This window comes from Berghia stephanieae, chromosome 9 (genome assembly GCF_034508935.2).
Source record: "Berghia stephanieae isolate SIO BIC M18660-M18661 chromosome 9, UCSD_Bste_1.3, whole genome shotgun sequence".
In the NCBI taxonomy this organism is placed as follows: Eukaryota; Metazoa; Mollusca; class Gastropoda; order Nudibranchia; family Aeolidiidae; genus Berghia; species Berghia stephanieae.
This window is the reverse complement of record NC_088368.1, coordinates 11,021,297-11,037,713: the sequence shown is the minus strand read 5'-3', so window position 1 is coordinate 11,037,713 and position 16,417 is coordinate 11,021,297. Positions and strand designations below refer to the sequence as shown.

The 16,417-nt window shown below is 40.5% G+C and overlaps 3 protein-coding genes across 3 annotated transcripts; all 3 read right to left on the bottom strand.

Moving 5' to 3' along the window:
* Positions 1-4,969: 4,969 nt before the first annotated feature.
* On the bottom strand, positions 4,970-5,329 carry LOC144979125 (uncharacterized). Its single transcript, XM_078925725.1, has one exon. It carries the CDS (start codon positions 5,327-5,329, stop codon positions 4,970-4,972), a length of 360 nt encoding a protein of 119 aa, XP_078781851.1.
* A 152-nt stretch (positions 5,330-5,481) lies between these two features.
* LOC144979124 (uncharacterized) lies at positions 5,482-6,963 on the bottom strand. The gene is made up of 3 exons (XM_078925724.1): positions 6,633-6,963; positions 6,032-6,431; positions 5,482-5,734 (listed from the first exon to the last, which is right to left on the bottom strand). The coding sequence occupies exons 1-3, from the start codon at positions 6,961-6,963 to the stop codon at positions 5,482-5,484; spliced, it is 984 nt and encodes a 327-aa protein (XP_078781850.1).
* Positions 6,964-8,134: 1,171 nt separating this feature from the next.
* Positions 8,135-8,821, bottom strand: LOC144979123 (uncharacterized). Its single transcript, XM_078925723.1, has one exon. It carries the CDS (start codon positions 8,819-8,821, stop codon positions 8,135-8,137), a length of 687 nt encoding a protein of 228 aa, XP_078781849.1.
* Positions 8,822-16,417: the final 7,596 nt, after the last annotated feature.

Genomic DNA, 16,417 nt, shown 5'->3' with positions numbered 1-16,417 from the left:
TATGGAAGTAAATAACTAAGTGTAATTGAGTGTAAGCTTCAATTTAAGAAACGAAAACGGATAATGTGGACGTTTCGGGTTTCCCCTTTATCAACGAAACAGGAAGAATGAAACACTACAGACGAATGAGATAATTATCCGATTCATCTGAAGTGAATCTTTCACCTTGTTTTGTTGATAAAGGGGAAACCCGAAACGTCCATATTATCTGTTTTCGTCTATTGAATTGAAGCTTTCATTCAATTTCACAATGTTATTTATTTTTTTGAGCTTCGAACAGCGACATTAACATTCCTCATAATATGGAAGAGAAATTAACCACAAGTTTCATGAATTATCGTTAGATTTTTTATAAATGGCGCGCTTTTTCCTGGTTTTTCTTAGCTGTTGAAAAAACTGTGTCAAGCTCCGAATCAATTTGTCTTAACTGAATCAAGATTTTGGACCATATTGAGACCATAACAAAAAAGTTTTCTTCTTTACGACCCATAAAAAAGGACTCTAAAACCGCTGTCATAAAATTCTAGATTTTACACTGTGAAATATGTAAACAAGTTACGCACCATAAATTATGAGATGAATTCATCGTAAAGCTGTGACAAGAAATCTTCTTGTGTCTATCGATACGGCATTACAGAGGACGGCTATGGAATTGGAATTTCACAATCAACCATGAGACGCTGCTTATCAAAATACGACAGAGAGATCACAAATGTGGAAAGACGTGGTAGGAAAAGGATCCAAGACAGCTTTGATGTGGATATCATCCAAAGATGGATGGAGCTGGGTGAGCGTACACACACATCCGACAAAATGTTGGACGTCTGATCATTCGGGCAGAAAAAGGCCCATGGGTTCCTGAAAGAGGAACATTGTCATTCTTGCAGGTGGTGAAGATATTGTATATTTAAAAGGATGTAATGTCATCTGGAAGGTATAGAATATCATTCTGGGGTCAATGCAAAGATGTCTGAAGACTGGCTAAAACCCATTTGCTGCCTTCCCTCGAAGCATCCAGCTGTATTGTATTGGACAACGCTACCATTTGGTGGCCCATGATCACTTCAAGGCTCCAACTTTAGCAAATATAAAAGCTGACATAATTTTCTGGCTTCAATCAGACAGCACTACATATTCTGACCATTAATCAAAGGGCTAACTATACTCCTTAGTTAAAAAAAATGAACCAGAAGCAGTTTTCAAAGCAGACTGTCCAATCAGGGAGTTTTTACACGAGGTTGCGCGACTTTTCCCATATCACTGTGAGCGCAATCCAATCGAGGTCATTGGGTCTAAGTAGAAGGAAAGATGAGAGGTGAAACACCAAATTTACTCTCACCGACGATTGAATTAAATGATTTAACAAGGGAAGGCTGGGAAAGGCATGCTTCACCTTCGCAAACTGGAGAAAATTACATTTGATTGGATACAATGATGCTCAGAATCTTTCCGTGGTCGTTCCAGTTCCCTTTTTAATCATCCACGTCATCAGAATGTGATGATTGATGTGTCCAGTATTTCTCGGTTGTTGTTGTTATTATTTCTGCGACAGAGACAACGCTCTTCGCGGCCAGGTACTCATCAATTTTACACCTGAGTGCGGTGAGAGAATGTGAGCAGGATTCTGCTGAAGAGCTCCCCTGGTATGGATAGGAGTGTTATCCCTCTATAGTTTTTCCATGGATAGGGGCGTTATCCCTCTAAAGTTTTTCCATGGATAGGAGTGTTATCCCTCTATAGTTTTTCCACGGATAGGGGCGTTATCCCTCTATAGTTTTTCCATGGATAGGGGCGTTATCCCTCTATAGTTTTTCTATGGATAGGAGTGTTATCCCTCTATAGTTTTTCCATGGATTGGAGTGTTATCCCTCTATAGTTTTTCCATAGATAGGAGTGTTATCCCTCTATAGTTTTTCCATGGATTGGAGCGATATCCCTCTATAGTTTTTCCATGGATAGGAGTGTTATCCCTCTATAGTTTTTCCATGGATTGGAGTGTTATCCCTCTATAGTTTTTCCATAGATAGGGGTGTTATCCCTCTATAGTTTTTCCATGGATAGGAGTGTTATCCCTCTATAGTTTTTCCATGGATAGGGGTGTTATCCCTCTATAGTTTTTCCATGGATTGGAGTGTTATCCCTCTAAGGTTTTTCCATGGATAGGTGTGTTATCCCTCTATAGTTTTTCTATGGATAAGAGTGTTATCCCTCTATAGTTTTTCCATGGATTGGAGTGTTATCCCTCTATAGTTTTTCCATAGATAGGAGTGTTATCCCTCTATAGTTTTTCCATGGATAGGAGTGTTATCCCTCTATAGTTTTTCCATGGATAGGAGTGTTATCCCTGTATAGTTTTTCCATGGATTGGAGTGTTATCCCTCTATAGTTTTTCCATAGCTAGGAGTGTTATCCCTCTATAGTTTTTCCTTGGATTGGAGTGTTATCCCTCTATAGTTTTTACATAGATAGGAGTGTTATCCCTCTATAGTTTTTCCATGGATAGGAGTGTTATCCCTCTATAGTTTTTCCATGGATTGGAGTGTTATCCCTCTATAGTTTTTCCATAGATTGGAGTGTTATCCGTCTATAGTTTTTCCATGGATAGGAACGTTATCCCTCTATAGCTTTTCCATGGATAGGAGTGTTATCCCTCTATAATTTTTCCATGTATAAGAGCGATATCCCTCTATAGTTTTTCAATTGGTAGGGGCATTATCCCTCTATAGTTTTTCAATGGATAGGAGCGATATTCCTCTAAAGTTTTTCCATGGATAGGAGTGTTATCCTTCTATAGTTTTTCCATAGATAGGAGTGTTATCCCTCTATAGTTTTTCCATAGATAGGAGTATTATCCCTCTATAGTTTTTTCATGGATAGGAGCGTTATCCCTAGCTCTATAGTTTTTCTATGGATAGGAGTGTTATCCCTCTATAGCTTTTCCATGGATAGGAGCGATATCCCTCTATAATTTTTCCATGTATAAGAGCGATATCCCTCTATAGTTTTTCCATGGATAGGAGCGATATTCCTCTAAAGTTTTTCCATGGATAGGAGCGTTATCCCTCTATAGTTTTTCCATGGATTGGAGTGTTATCCCTCTATAGTTTTTCCATGGATTGGAGTGTTATCCCTCCGTAGTTTTTCCATAGATAGGAGCGTTATCCCTCAATAGTTTTTCCATGGATAGGAGTGTTAACCCTCTATAGTTTTTCCATGGATAGGGGTGTTAGCCCTCTATAGTTTTTCCATGGATTGGAGCTATATCCCTCTAAAGTTTTTCCATAGATAGGAACGTTATCCTTCTATAGTTTTTCCATGGATAGGAGCGATATCCCTCTATAGTTTTTCCATTCATCTAATTTTCCTGGCTTTGGAATATCATTATGAGACCTTCTATTCAGTCCTTGGGCATTATTTCCGATTTCCGTATATTTTGTATCTTTGTGCGGCTATGCGGTCTTGTGGTATGACACACGCTTTCGGATCAAAAGGTCCTGGGTTCGAGCCTCGCTCGGCGCATAGTTGAGTCCCTGGAAAAGACTCTTTACCCACATATTGTCACTGTACTCATGTGTTAAATGAATACCTATCCTTTAACAGAGTTGTCTCTGTCAGAATAAAAATTGTATTAACTTCGTCTCTCATTTCATTTCTCATTTTATCTCTCCTTTCATTTCTCATTTTATCTCTCATTTCATTTCTCATTTTATCTCTCATTTCATTTCTCATTTTATCTCTCATTTCATTTCTCATTTTATCTCTCATTTCATTTCTCATTTTATCTCTCATTTCATTTCTCATTTTATCTCTCATTTCATTTCTCATTTCATTTCTCATTTTATCTCTCATTTCATTTCTCGTTTCATTTCTCATTTTATCTCTCATTTCATTTCTCATTTTATCTCTCATTGCATTTCTCATTTATCTCTCATTTTATTTTTCATTTCGTAGATTTATTTTACAGAAAATATTATAAGCTTTTATCTCGTTCTACATGGTACGTGTTGCTGTTGGTCAGGGACCCCTTGTAAAGCGCTTTGTGCACATTAAGTGGATATTGCTCTTTATAAAAGCTCAATTGTAATTAGATTTTTAAAATGTGCTTCAATGTCAAAAGAGGAATAAATAAATGAATAAATCACATAAAAACATAAACGTCTCTGTCGTGCAAATAATTGAACATTGAGTTAGTTCTCTCCGTTACGAATGTCAAGGGAAATAATCGCTGATAGCACAGTGGAGTAGTCTATATCCACGGTTGTTTCCCCTGGTCTTAACAAATTTAAATACTTTTCTATTCCTCCTTTTGATCCGTCAGAGAAGAAAGTGGTCAAATATTATTGGTAATTGGGTCAAAGTGAGCAGCAACATTGATCTGGCTTTATCTCGGGATGAAAGAAATTATAAAAACTGGAGCTTGAGATTTTTATATAGCGCAATATTCACGAAACCTTTTCTAAGCTCAATTTTTTTTAAAGCTCTATAATAGGATCCATGACCAACAACAACCCGTAACATGTAGAACGACACATGACGCCTGTTAGGCGATATTTCAATTTTATATCCGACAGAGACAATGCTTTTAACGACCAGGTACTCATTTTACACCTGAGTACGGTGAGAGAATGTGAATAAAGAGCCTTTTCCAAGGACTCAGCTAAGTACCGATTCGAAAGCGAGTGTCATACGTCAAGAACACATAGCCACACATTAGCCATTACGTCAAATTACCCGATAATATTATAGGGACGACTTTTTGCTTGTTGTAGCATCTACTTTACTGGAAACAACAAACAATGAAAGCAATGTGTAGTGAATTTTATAAATTTAATGAGTTCTCTCGTGTTTACGTTTTGTCTGATCTGACGTGTAGAGTAGTCTTGCAGTCAGCAGTATGTAGTAAGTCTTCGTAGTTCGTAGGAAACGGAGATCGCCACACATGCCCCCCCCCCCCCCCCCCAAACACGGACTAGTCATCTTCGTAGTACCGAGGTTGTTTAATGGTACGTCCTGAGCGAGATAGCTTCTTAGTAGGCACTACGTTAGTATCATCAGAAGCAGTACGGGAGTTTTGTATGTTTCTGTTCGATAACTTTCTGTTCGTATTCGGTGGGCGTCCACGACGAGGTGGGGTGGCAAGGGAAACTGGTTGCGTAGAATCGACAAATGCAGCTTTAAGTCGGTCGATCGAAATCCGTTCTGCTTTGCCACCAACATCGATCAGGAATTGTTTTTCTCCAGGGGTTATGACAACATAGGGTCCTGTATACGGCTTCTGAAGGGGTCCTCGGTGGGTGTCAACACGGATGTAAACATATTTTGCTGACATCAAGTTCTTGGGTAAATTTGTTTGATGATAGCGTGATGATGTGTTGGCCGTGGTGAATGAAGGGACACGTTTTGCCGAAAGGTTGCCAAAAAGTCTTTAGCGTGGAAGTCTGAAGGATGGTCAGGTATAAACTCTCCAGGGATTGTTAAAGGTTATCCGTATTCTAATTCAGCTGAAGAATGACCGATATCATCCTTAAGTGCAGTTCTTAAACCAAGCAGAACCCAAGGTAGCTCATCCACCCAATTTGGAGTTATTAGACGAGCTTTGAGGGATGATTTCAAGGACCGATGAAACCGTTCAATCATGCCGTTGGACTGAGGGTGATACGCAGTTGTGTGATGAATCTGCACACCAAGTTGACTAGCCATCTGTTTCCATAGCGTGGATGTAAATTGTGAGCCCCTGTCAGAAGTTATATCAACAAGAATACCAAACCGTGAGATCCAATTGGAGATCAGGGCTTTTGCACATTCTTCTGTTGTTGTGGTTTGTAACGGTATTGCCTCAGGCCATCGGGTGTTCCTGTCAATTATAGTAAGGAGATGGGTGAACCCCCTTGACTGAGGTAATGGTCCAACGAGGTCAATGTTTATATGTGAGAATCGCTTTCCTGGGACATGGAATGTTTCTAACGGTGTTCGTATATGTTTTTGAATTTTCGAAGATTGGCAGTTGTGACATTGCTTAACCCATGCTGACACTTCTTTCTTAAGACCATGCCAGATAAACGTCTTGCTGATAAGTCTGACTGTGGCCTTAACTCCAGGATGACTCATATTGTGAATAATTTCGAAAACCGGTCTTCTGAAGTCGGTAGGAACGATATGTCTTGGGTAGCCAGTTGAGATGTCACAAATTAACTCTGGACCCGAGACAACGGATGTTTTGACGATTTTGAGGCTTGTTAATGCAGTTTTGTAAGCCTGTATGTCAATGCTATTTTCTTGGGATTCCGCCATAGCTTGATAGTCGATGCTAATTGAGACTGAGTTTGTAACTGCTCTTGAGAGACAATCTGCGACAGTGTTGTTTTTTCCAGAAATGTGTCGGATGTCAGTTGTGAACTCGGATATGGCAGATAAGTGCCTTTGTTGACGAGCTGACCATGGTTCAGTTGATTTGGACATGGCATGGATTAATGGTTAATGGTCAGTAAAAATAGCGAATTGTCTCCCTTCAATGATGAAACGGAAATGACGGATGGCTAAGTGAATGCCAAGCAACTCCCTATCAAAGGTACTGTATTTCTGTTCAGGTTTACGTAACTGCCTGCTGAAAAATGCCAATGGTTCCCAATTACCTTGATGATTAAGTTGTTCAAGGACAGCGCCCACAGCTTGGTCGAAGGCGTCAGACGTTAAAGCGAGGGGTGAGCTCAAGCAAGGATGGGCTAACATTGTAGCGTTACTTAGTGAATTTTTACCGTCAGTAAAGGCTTTCAACATTTCTTGCGTCCACGTAAGTGCTTGACGTTGTTTTTTGACTTTCAAAGCACTATATAGGGGTCGAAGTATTTCAGCTAGTCTCGGAATTAAACGATGGTAAAAATTCAACATCCCGAGGAACTCTTGAAGTGACTTGATGGTTTTTGGTTGTGGAAATTGTTTAACAGCCTCAATTTTTGTCGCCATTGGGACAGATCCAGAATGCGAGATGTGATGGCCAAGGAAGTTAAGAGATCTCACACCGAAAAGACATTTCTCAAGACGGATAACGAGGCCTTGGTTTTTAAGTCTTTCGAATACGATTTGAGATGTTCCATGTGTTCTGCCTCAGTTGAACTTGCAACCAGAATGTCGTCTAAATAACAAAATACGCAGTCTAAATCTTGTAAAATTGAGTCCATTAAACGTTGAAATGCTTGTGCTGCATTTTTTAATCCAAATGGCATTCTTAAGAACTCCCAAAGGCCGAAAGGGGTTATCACTGCCGTTTTTGGGACGTCTTCTGGAGCGACTGGAATTTGGTGGTATCCTCTGACAAGGTCGATCTTCGAGAAGATGATCTTACCGTCTAAGTTTGCTGTAAAATCATGAATGTGTGGGACAGGATATCGATCTGGTATAGTAGCATCGTTAAGTCGACGAAAATCTCCGCAGGGACGCATTGTGCCATCAGCCTTGGGGACCATGTGTAATGGGGAAGCCCAAGGGCTCTTTGATTTTTGAATTATGCCCATTTTCTCCATTTCCAAAAATTCCTTTTTTTGCACACAAGAGTTTTTCTGGAGCCAGGCGACGAGCACGTGCGAATACTGGGCGACCTTTGGTTGTGATGAAATGTTGCACGCCATGTTTCACAGTTGCCGTTGAAAATGTTGGTTGAAGTAGTTCTGGATAGTTATTCAATAATTTTCTGAATGTATTGCAGTTCGGCTCGAGTGGTGAGAGTTCGGCGTTTGCGCAAACTGAACTTACTGAACAAGGTACGTGCAAAACGTTTCAGCGTCGATAAGGCGTCTACCACGAATATCCACAAGCAGATTATGATGACGTAGAAAATCTGCTCCAAGTAGGGGACGCTTGACATCAGCTTTGATAAGTCGTGCATTGAATGAACGCGATCCAATACGTATGTTAGTTTCAAAGCATCCGTATGTTTTTATTGTAGAACCATTAGCAGCTTGTAATGCGAGATCAGAGGAACCCAAGCTTTTGTCTGATGCAGAGGCGGGTGTGACAGATACTTGAGCTCCAGTCTCTACTAAAAAACGTCGGTTTGAATTTTCATCGACGACGATGAGTTGGAGATTTTTTGATGTGGGCGCGTTGGCTGAGTAAGAATCCGGGTCGACAGCAGAATTTACTGTTGACCCGGCTTGGCGTTTCCCTGGTTCTTCTTGTTTTTCTTGAATGAATTGAAGAGTTTGCATGTTTGTGCACATCGACGGGCATTTGAACCAAACCGTTGATGGTACCAGCAGGTGGAATCTATTTCACTGGTCATGGTTGGTGTGTCAACTTCACAAGTAGTATGAGAAATTGAAGAGGAGTTAGAGTTTGAGTGAGCAGCGTAGAAAAAATTGTCAGCTTCTCTGGCAGGTGCCCTGTAATCATCCAGGTTGGACGAGTTTGCTAATGGAAGTCTGATGTTTGCTGGAAGTTGTCTTAAGAATAACTGTCTGAAGAGCAGACAGGGCTTGTGTTTGCTGAGGAGCACTAACATCCTGTCCATTAACTCAGATGGCTTTAAGTCGCCCAAACCATTCATGTTGAGTAGAGATTCCGCTCTCTCTGTTTCCGAAAGGCCGAACGCAGACAGCAGGAAGTTTTTCAGTATTTCATATTTACCTTCCTTGGGTGGTGATGATAGAATGGCAAGGGCTCTAGTTGCTGTGTCTGAGTCTAAGGCAGCCACTACATAGTAGTACTTTGTTTCATCGCTTGCTATATCACGTAAGGCAAATTGTGCCTCGCTTTGTGCAAACCACGCTGAAGGACAAGTGGTCCAGAATGTGGGCAATTTCAATGCTACGTCGTCGATAGACATGTTTATTATTATTATGTTCTTGTGAAGAGTTGAACTGGTAAATAGTAATAATAATAATATATACCTATCTCTTAAGTTGTTTTAAGTCGGGGTCACCAATGTAGCATCTACTTTACTGGAAACAACAAACAATGAAAGCAATGTGTAGTGAATTTTATAAATTTAATGTGTTCTCTCGTGTTTACGTTTTGTCTGATCTGACGTGTAGAGTAGTCTTGCAGTCAGCAGTATGTGGTAAGTCTTCGTAGTTCGTAGGAAACGGAGATCGCCACATTGTATTATTTACACGTGTTGTCCCGACAAATTGCAAGTCTGACTGGTAATCAGAAGGTCTGAGGTTCGATCCCAAGGGTGCAGCTTGATTTCTTTGGGATTTATTTTTCTCTACTGTATTTTCCATTCTTACTCAGTCTTACACTGTTTGATACTCACTTTCCCAGGTCTTTACAAGGGTATAAGCATTAAGTCGTCACAACTATAGGGTAGCATTTGTGATGTATCGGTAGCACTAGTAGTAGCGTATAGCTACACCTCCAAATTCATTTCGTCAACCCAGCTTCGAAAGTCTTCCTCCACCTTAAGGACGGTCCCATAGCCACCTTCAAGTTTAGTAATTGGACAGTGGAGGACGATGTGATCGCTGGTCTCTGGAGCTGCCTGACATTTCCGGCAGGTATCACTGTTTCCAAGTTTCCATCTGTACATATTTGGTGCAGTTCTGCCATGTCCAGTTAAGAGGCGATTTGAGGAAACCCAGTATTCCCTGACGTTATGGAATGCAGGCACTCTTTTGGTTGGATCTTTAATGATGTTTCCTCCTCTTGGTGTTTCCCTGTTCCACATTTCTCTCCAGTTTTCCTCCACACTGAAGTCTGCCATTTTTTGCCAAATTTGTTTTTTTTTAATCGGTAGCACTTATGAAGGGTAACCCGGACGTCTGAAGTTCGATTCCCAGTCTTGTACTTTTAATTCTGCTTTGTCTAACACTGTTTCATACACACGTCGACAGATATTAACCAAAACAAACCCTTGCATTAAATCCACTGACACACACACACTGACACACACAGACACACAAACACACACAGACACTGACATACACACACAGACACAGACACACAGACACAGACAGGCTCAGGGGCATCTATATCAAAGACATCATCAATACATCCAATAACAACGTCTCCATAATATGGCCTTTTCAGAACAATTCATCAGCGCTCCTTGCAAGAACTATCTCTGTTTTCCTCAGTGACCAGAGAAGGGTCAGATGAATTTCTGTTTTCCTCAGTGACCAGAGAAGGGCCAGATGAATTTCTCTGTTTTCCTCAGTGACCAGAAAAGGGCCAGATGAATTTCTCTGTTTTCCTCAGTGACCAGAGAAAGGCCAGATGAATTTCTCTGTTTTCCTCGCTGACAAGTGATAAGAAATAAAGTAAGCACAGGACAAAAGAGAATAAAACTTTGCAGCGATGACAAGTCAAACCCAACTGTTACGGCACCTCCGCCTGGCCACGAGACTGTTATGCACCTCCGCCTGGCCACAAGACTGTTACGGCACCTCCGCCTGTCCACGAGACTGTTACGGCACCTCCGCCTCATCACGAGACTGTTACGGCACCTCCGCCTGGCCACGAGACTGTTACAGCAGGAGTTCAACTCCCAATCGCTGCAATGTCTTTATTCTCTGGTGTCCTCTGGCACTTCACCACTAACTTCATTTATTTTTTGTTCTAATAAACGTAACTGCCTGCTTCACTGACTTTTCTGAATCGGTGACCAGTGCAAGCTCTCTAATGTGTCATGTAGGGGGGGGGGTGCAGCGTGGATCAGTGGAACCGTCTTTGCTTCGTACCCAAAAGGTATCGAGTTCGATCATCTGCCGCTGCGCTGTGTGACCTTGAGCAAGTCACCTTGCCCTAGCTCAATTTGCGGCGCTGTCCTGCGGCTGAGGCCTGGATTATTCCAGTCTTCCCTTGGAATAGACCCTATAGACAAATTTCCCCTATTGGATGAATTAAGGGAATTTATTTCAATTTAATTTAATTTCAACGGAACCCATTAAACTGGAGCCAAGTTTCATCATTTTGAATAAGAATTGAATTTCCAGCGTCTAAATCGCCTCCACATAATACGGTTATGAGAAGATGAGTCAGAAATGTATATAAAATGTCTATTCCAAGGACGCATCGCCATGATACTTGTACATGGGTCCCATATAAGTCAAGTCAAGCTCCAGTTTATTGTATTGACGTTTCGAGGTTAGGATTTATTTATCAACAGAGATAGTACGATTATTAAGACTTAAATAAAACAATAATAAACAGGATTATTCCAATGATTTTCCATGCTCAGTGCGCTTCACAATGTTTTATCTAATCCTCCAGTAGGCAGCAAGGAACCATATTTTCATTTTAAACAGTACTCGTCGACTGTTAGTCATCATTTTTGTACTAACACTCCTGCATATCGTCACAGCTAATAACCAGGTACTAATTCACACTTGAGTCGAATGGAGTAATATGTGTGTGGAACTATGTCTGGAACTAGTAAGATGGATGTATCCTTTGGGGATCTCGAGTTGTAATTCCTAAGAGTTTACATAAAGATGTTCTCACTACATTACATGATACACACATAGGTGCATCAAAAATGAAGAGTCTTGCACGGTCATGGTTTTGGTGGCCACAAATGGACGCTGATATTGAAACGTTTGTTAAACTGTGTTCTACTTGTGCCAAACATGCTAATCATCCCGCTAAGGCACGCCTACAAAATTGAGATTGGTCGCTTGAACCATGGAAACGTATCCATTTGGGATCGGCCGCTTGAACCATGGAAACGTATCCATTTGGGATTGGCCGCTTGAACCATGGAAACGTATCCATTTGGGATCGGCCGCTTGATCCATGGAAACGTATCCATTTGGGATCGGCCGCTTGATCCATGGAAACGTATCCATTTGGGATTGGCCGCTTGAACCATGGAAACGTATCCATTTGGGATCGGCCGCTTGAACCATGGAAACGTATCCATTTGGATTTTGCAGGACCCTTCATGAACAAAATGTTCTTGATTGTTACAGATTCGCATTCTAAGTGATTAGAAGTCAAATTAATGAATACCATCACTGTATCTGACACAATAGTAGAATTGAAGGAAATATTTTCCACTCATGGATTACCAGACACGATTGTCTCAGATAATGGTCCAAGTTTCACTGGTCATGAATGTAAACACGTTTGTGCTGCAAATGGTATTGAGCACATTACAAGTTCACCATAGCATCCGGCTACAAATGGTTTGGCTAAATCAGCAGTGAGCACAGCAATGATTAAAATGAGTAACGTTAGCAGACTATCTCTGAGAGAAAGGATAATTAAATTCCTAGCTAAATATCGCTTCACACCTCAGGTAACAACAGGTGTTACTCCAAGTGAATTGTTATGTGGTAGGAAGATGAAGACCCATCTTGACACGTTGCATAAGATGAAGACCCATCTTGACACGTTGCATAAGATGAAGACCCATCTTGACACGTTGCATAAGATAAAGACCCATCTTGACATGTTGCATAAGATGAAGACCCATCTTGACACGTTGCATAAGATGAAGACCCATCTTGACACGTTGCATAAGATGAAGACCCATCTTGACACGTTGCATAAGATGAAGACCCATCTTGACACGTTGCATCCCACAGTTCAAAAGTCTGTGTTTAAGCACCAACAATTTGAGAAAAATAACCACGATAGACATGCGATTGAGAGAGATTTTGGGGTGAATGGAAATGTGTATGTGAGGAACTTTGGCAGAGGGGAGAAGTGGGTGGAATGGGTAGAATAATTGAAAGTACAGGACCAGTGTCCTATAAAGTAACAACGGATGAGGGTTTAAGTAAACGTAGACATGCGGATCACTTAAAGATCACTTGTCGTGCTGATAATGATTGTGGACCCGTTACACAATCAGACAGATTCACACTTGTTCAAACTCCTCAGCCAGTGAGAGTTGAAGTGAATGACCCACTAGAATAACAATAATAACCATGACACAAGAGATGTACCTCGTTCACCTGCACCATTGATGTCAGAAGGACAGAGTGTTGCTTCACCCACCCAACAACCACTACTAAGAAGGTCAAATAGAGCAATAACGGCTCCCACAAAATTAGATTTCTAACTGACTGAATTGTTGGTTGTATAATCGTAAGGCGCCAATCATTTCAATGTCTATCATCGTCCACTGTTTTATTATAATTAAATCTTTGATTAATTTATTTTTTGTTGAATTTTCAGCTTACACCAGATGCTGCTATGCTATGTTATACTTTATTAATATTTTAATTGTTAGGATATTAGTTACTAGGAGGGAGGGGTGTAATAAAGTAGTAGTAGGTAACATTTATAACGGACGCCTTTCAAGGGAAATAACTATTACGATACTGTTTGGAAATTTGATACATGAATTATATCCCTTGTGTTAATATATAGTATGCGCTTGGCTAAGGAGTTCACAACATTGCCACCCGGAAGTACAGCGGTGAAACACACAAAACCCTTAAAACATAGAACGTTAAGAGTCTGATTAATACAGTTCACTGAGAATTACTCATAAACGGGGATGGCAAAAACCAATAACAAAGACCAGAGTGACGTCATCTTCGTTCTATCTATAAAGTTGGTTTAGTTGTAAGAACTAGTGTTGGGTTATTCGATCGCTTTTACCCTATCGACGTTCGAGCGCCAAGCCACGATTCATCGTCCGATCTCAATGTCGGAAGAGCGAGTTGGTAAATCGAGCGACCGGGTGACGAGCAGAGACGAGCTTGAGACTAGCGAGCGGAGGGGAAAAGGGGAAACGAGGGTTTCGAATCATTTCAAACGATCCCAGTTTGCCATCCGATACCAATCGCCAACGTTTGCACACGGTAGTCTGTGGTTCTTCCACAGCCCTCACTCCTTGTCAGATGTTAGTGTGTCTGGGTGGCAGGGAAATTCGTATAGGTGTCTCACGCGTGTGTGACAAGACTTCATTAAACCTACTAAACTTTTACTATCACACACACACACACACAAACACACACACACACACACACCCTTAGGCTATTTCTATGACACACACGCAACCATCTATGAACACTACAGTAGTGCGCTATGTGGTCTAGTGGTATGACACTCGCTTTCGGATCGGAAGGTCCTGGGTTCGAGCCTTGCGCTCAGCGCATAGTTGAGTCCTTGGAAAAGGCTATTTACTCACATTCTCTCACCGTACTCAGGTGTAAAATGAGTACCCGGCCGTTAACAGCAATGTCTTTGTCCGAAAAATTGTAATATCGCCTAACAGGCGACATGTCCCTTCCGACATATTAAATGTTGCTGTTGACCAGGGACCCCTTGTAAAGCGCTTTGAACACATTTAGTGGATATTGCGCTATATAAAGCTCAATTTTTTTTTTTAGTAAAACGTTAGCTTTGAATATGGAATGTTTCAATGTTAGATGCCTGTGTATTCTTTGTTAGTTCCCATCATCATCATCATCATCATCATCATCATCATCATCATCATCATCATCATCATCATCATCATCATCATCATCAGCGGTACGGTCTTTTGTTCGCACCCGAAAGGTACCGAGTTCAATCATCCGCCCTAGCTATATTTGCGGCGCTGCACTGCGTCTGACGATTGGGTTATTCAAGTCCTCCCTTAGAATAAACCCTAAAGACAAATCTCCCCTTTGGGATGAATAAAGGGAATTATATAAGGGAGCGTTCACATATTACGTCATCAGCTAGGGGGGGAGGGGGGGTCTACCAAATGTTGACATGTGTTGACATGGGGGAGGGGGGGGGGGTCAGACCCAAGATGATGTCATCAAAACATAGGCAAATTAAGCCTATTTCAAAGTTTGTTCCTTTCAAAACAGCTAAAGATAAATTGCTATGATGAGTATTGCCCATCTCTCAAGAAACAAAATGGGAAAGGGGTATAACTTCTCAAAAGGCGAACTTGCCCTAAATGTTCATTGTATCACTCCTCGATCACAGCAATGAAAGACCATTCACGAAAATGCGGCATACATGAAGAACAGCAAATGGGAGAAAATGATGACGATGAAGATGAAATTGATGATACTATTTATAGTGCATTGCCAGAGGTCCAAGGCAGAAACATTTTTGAATCAATTAATTTTATGTTTGGAAATTGAAACAGAAATTCATTCCACTAAAAGACTAATATGCTATAAAATAATTTGCCTCCTATACTATTTTAAATTACACTTTCTGAATTTTTTTAAATAGCACCTGCACCAAGTAGCCTAATTTAAATAATGTTTGTTAGATTTTATCTTTGCAAATTTAAATTTTATGTCCCCATTGTATCGTAAAACATAAATTATCAACAGTTTCTGAAATTAATAAAATGTCTGAATGTGTTTTATCAAACGTTGATAATCAATGTTTATGGTTTGAAAAACGAATAATAAATATTGTGAAATTAAAGTTATCTTTTAGTTTTTATTAAATTAGATGACGTCATCATCTGTTGGGGGGGGGGGGTCAGGTCAATGATGACAAGTGATGACTTGGGGGAGGGGGGGGGTCTAAAAAGGGCAAATTTTTGATGACGTAATATGTGAACGCTCCCTAATATATATATATATAAATATATCATCACCATCATATCAGCAGGATCAGCATCATCACCACCACCCTAATAATAATGAATAAAATAAATATCAACACATTTTAATGTAATAATCAATCTAAACAGCTCGCAGAATTAATCAAGAGCTCCTAAAAGACAATGGGTAACAAAACACAAATGTTGTTGCTATCTTATCTGAAAAGGAATGGTTTCAAAAGATCCCTAAAATTACTAAGCTCGGTGGCGTCTTATATTTCTTTGTCTAATTTGTTCCATACTTTTGGAGTCCCGACAAAGAAAGATTTTCAGCTAACTATAGTTTATATATGGGAACATTAATCAGTCGTTTATATTGGAATCGGAGTTGTCTAGCAGGTGTATTAGTTCGAAGCGCATTTCCAAGAATTTACCATGCTCAATGAACTTCACAATATTTAATTTAATTTATTCCTCCTGCACGCCATATCGACCATACATCCATTTCGTACAGTAGGTACCGATCGCTGTTTGGAGTCTTTTTGTTTTAAATCTCTTTACAATACCCGTCATTGCTTATAGATAGGAATACATTCACACCTGAGTCAAGTGCCTTACACACGGACTTAATGTCTGGATCACAATTTTCAACAATCCCTGTCACTCATCCGGCCATTGACAAGGCTTGATTTTTGTGACAAGAGACACCGTACCACTGAGCGACCGAACAAATAATCACCATCTGCGCCATCGTCATCATCATCATCATCATCATCATCATCATCATCATCATCATCATCATCATCATCATCATCCTCATCACAGCCGTAACAGCCAGCAATACCACAATCATCATCTTCGGGTCCGGTCTATCCGTGTGTGTGTGTGTGTGGGGGGGGGGGGGGGGAACCTGCTAAAGTATTATCATTTTTAAAACAGAAACACGATAATCATCATCATCATCATCAT

Excerpts from the sequence above, each read along its gene's own strand:
- LOC144979124 (XM_078925724.1), bottom strand. The coding sequence starts at position 6,963 with ATGGCGACAAAAATTGAGGCTGTTAAACAATTTCCACAACCAAAAACC. Across the intron at positions 6,432-6,632 it reads TGAACAACTTAATCATCAAG|CTCGTCAACAAAGGCACTTA; the intron begins GTAATTGGGAAC and ends AACCATGGTCAG. Across the intron at positions 5,735-6,031 it reads CATGGTCTTAAGAAAGAAGT|GGGCTCACAATTTACATCCA; the intron begins GTCAGCATGGGT and ends AACTTCTGACAG.
- LOC144979125 (XM_078925725.1), bottom strand. The coding sequence starts at position 5,329 with ATGTCAGCAAAATATGTTTACATCCGTGTTGACACCCACCGAGGACCC.
- LOC144979123 (XM_078925723.1), bottom strand. The coding sequence starts at position 8,821 with ATGTCTATCGACGACGTAGCATTGAAATTGCCCACATTCTGGACCACT.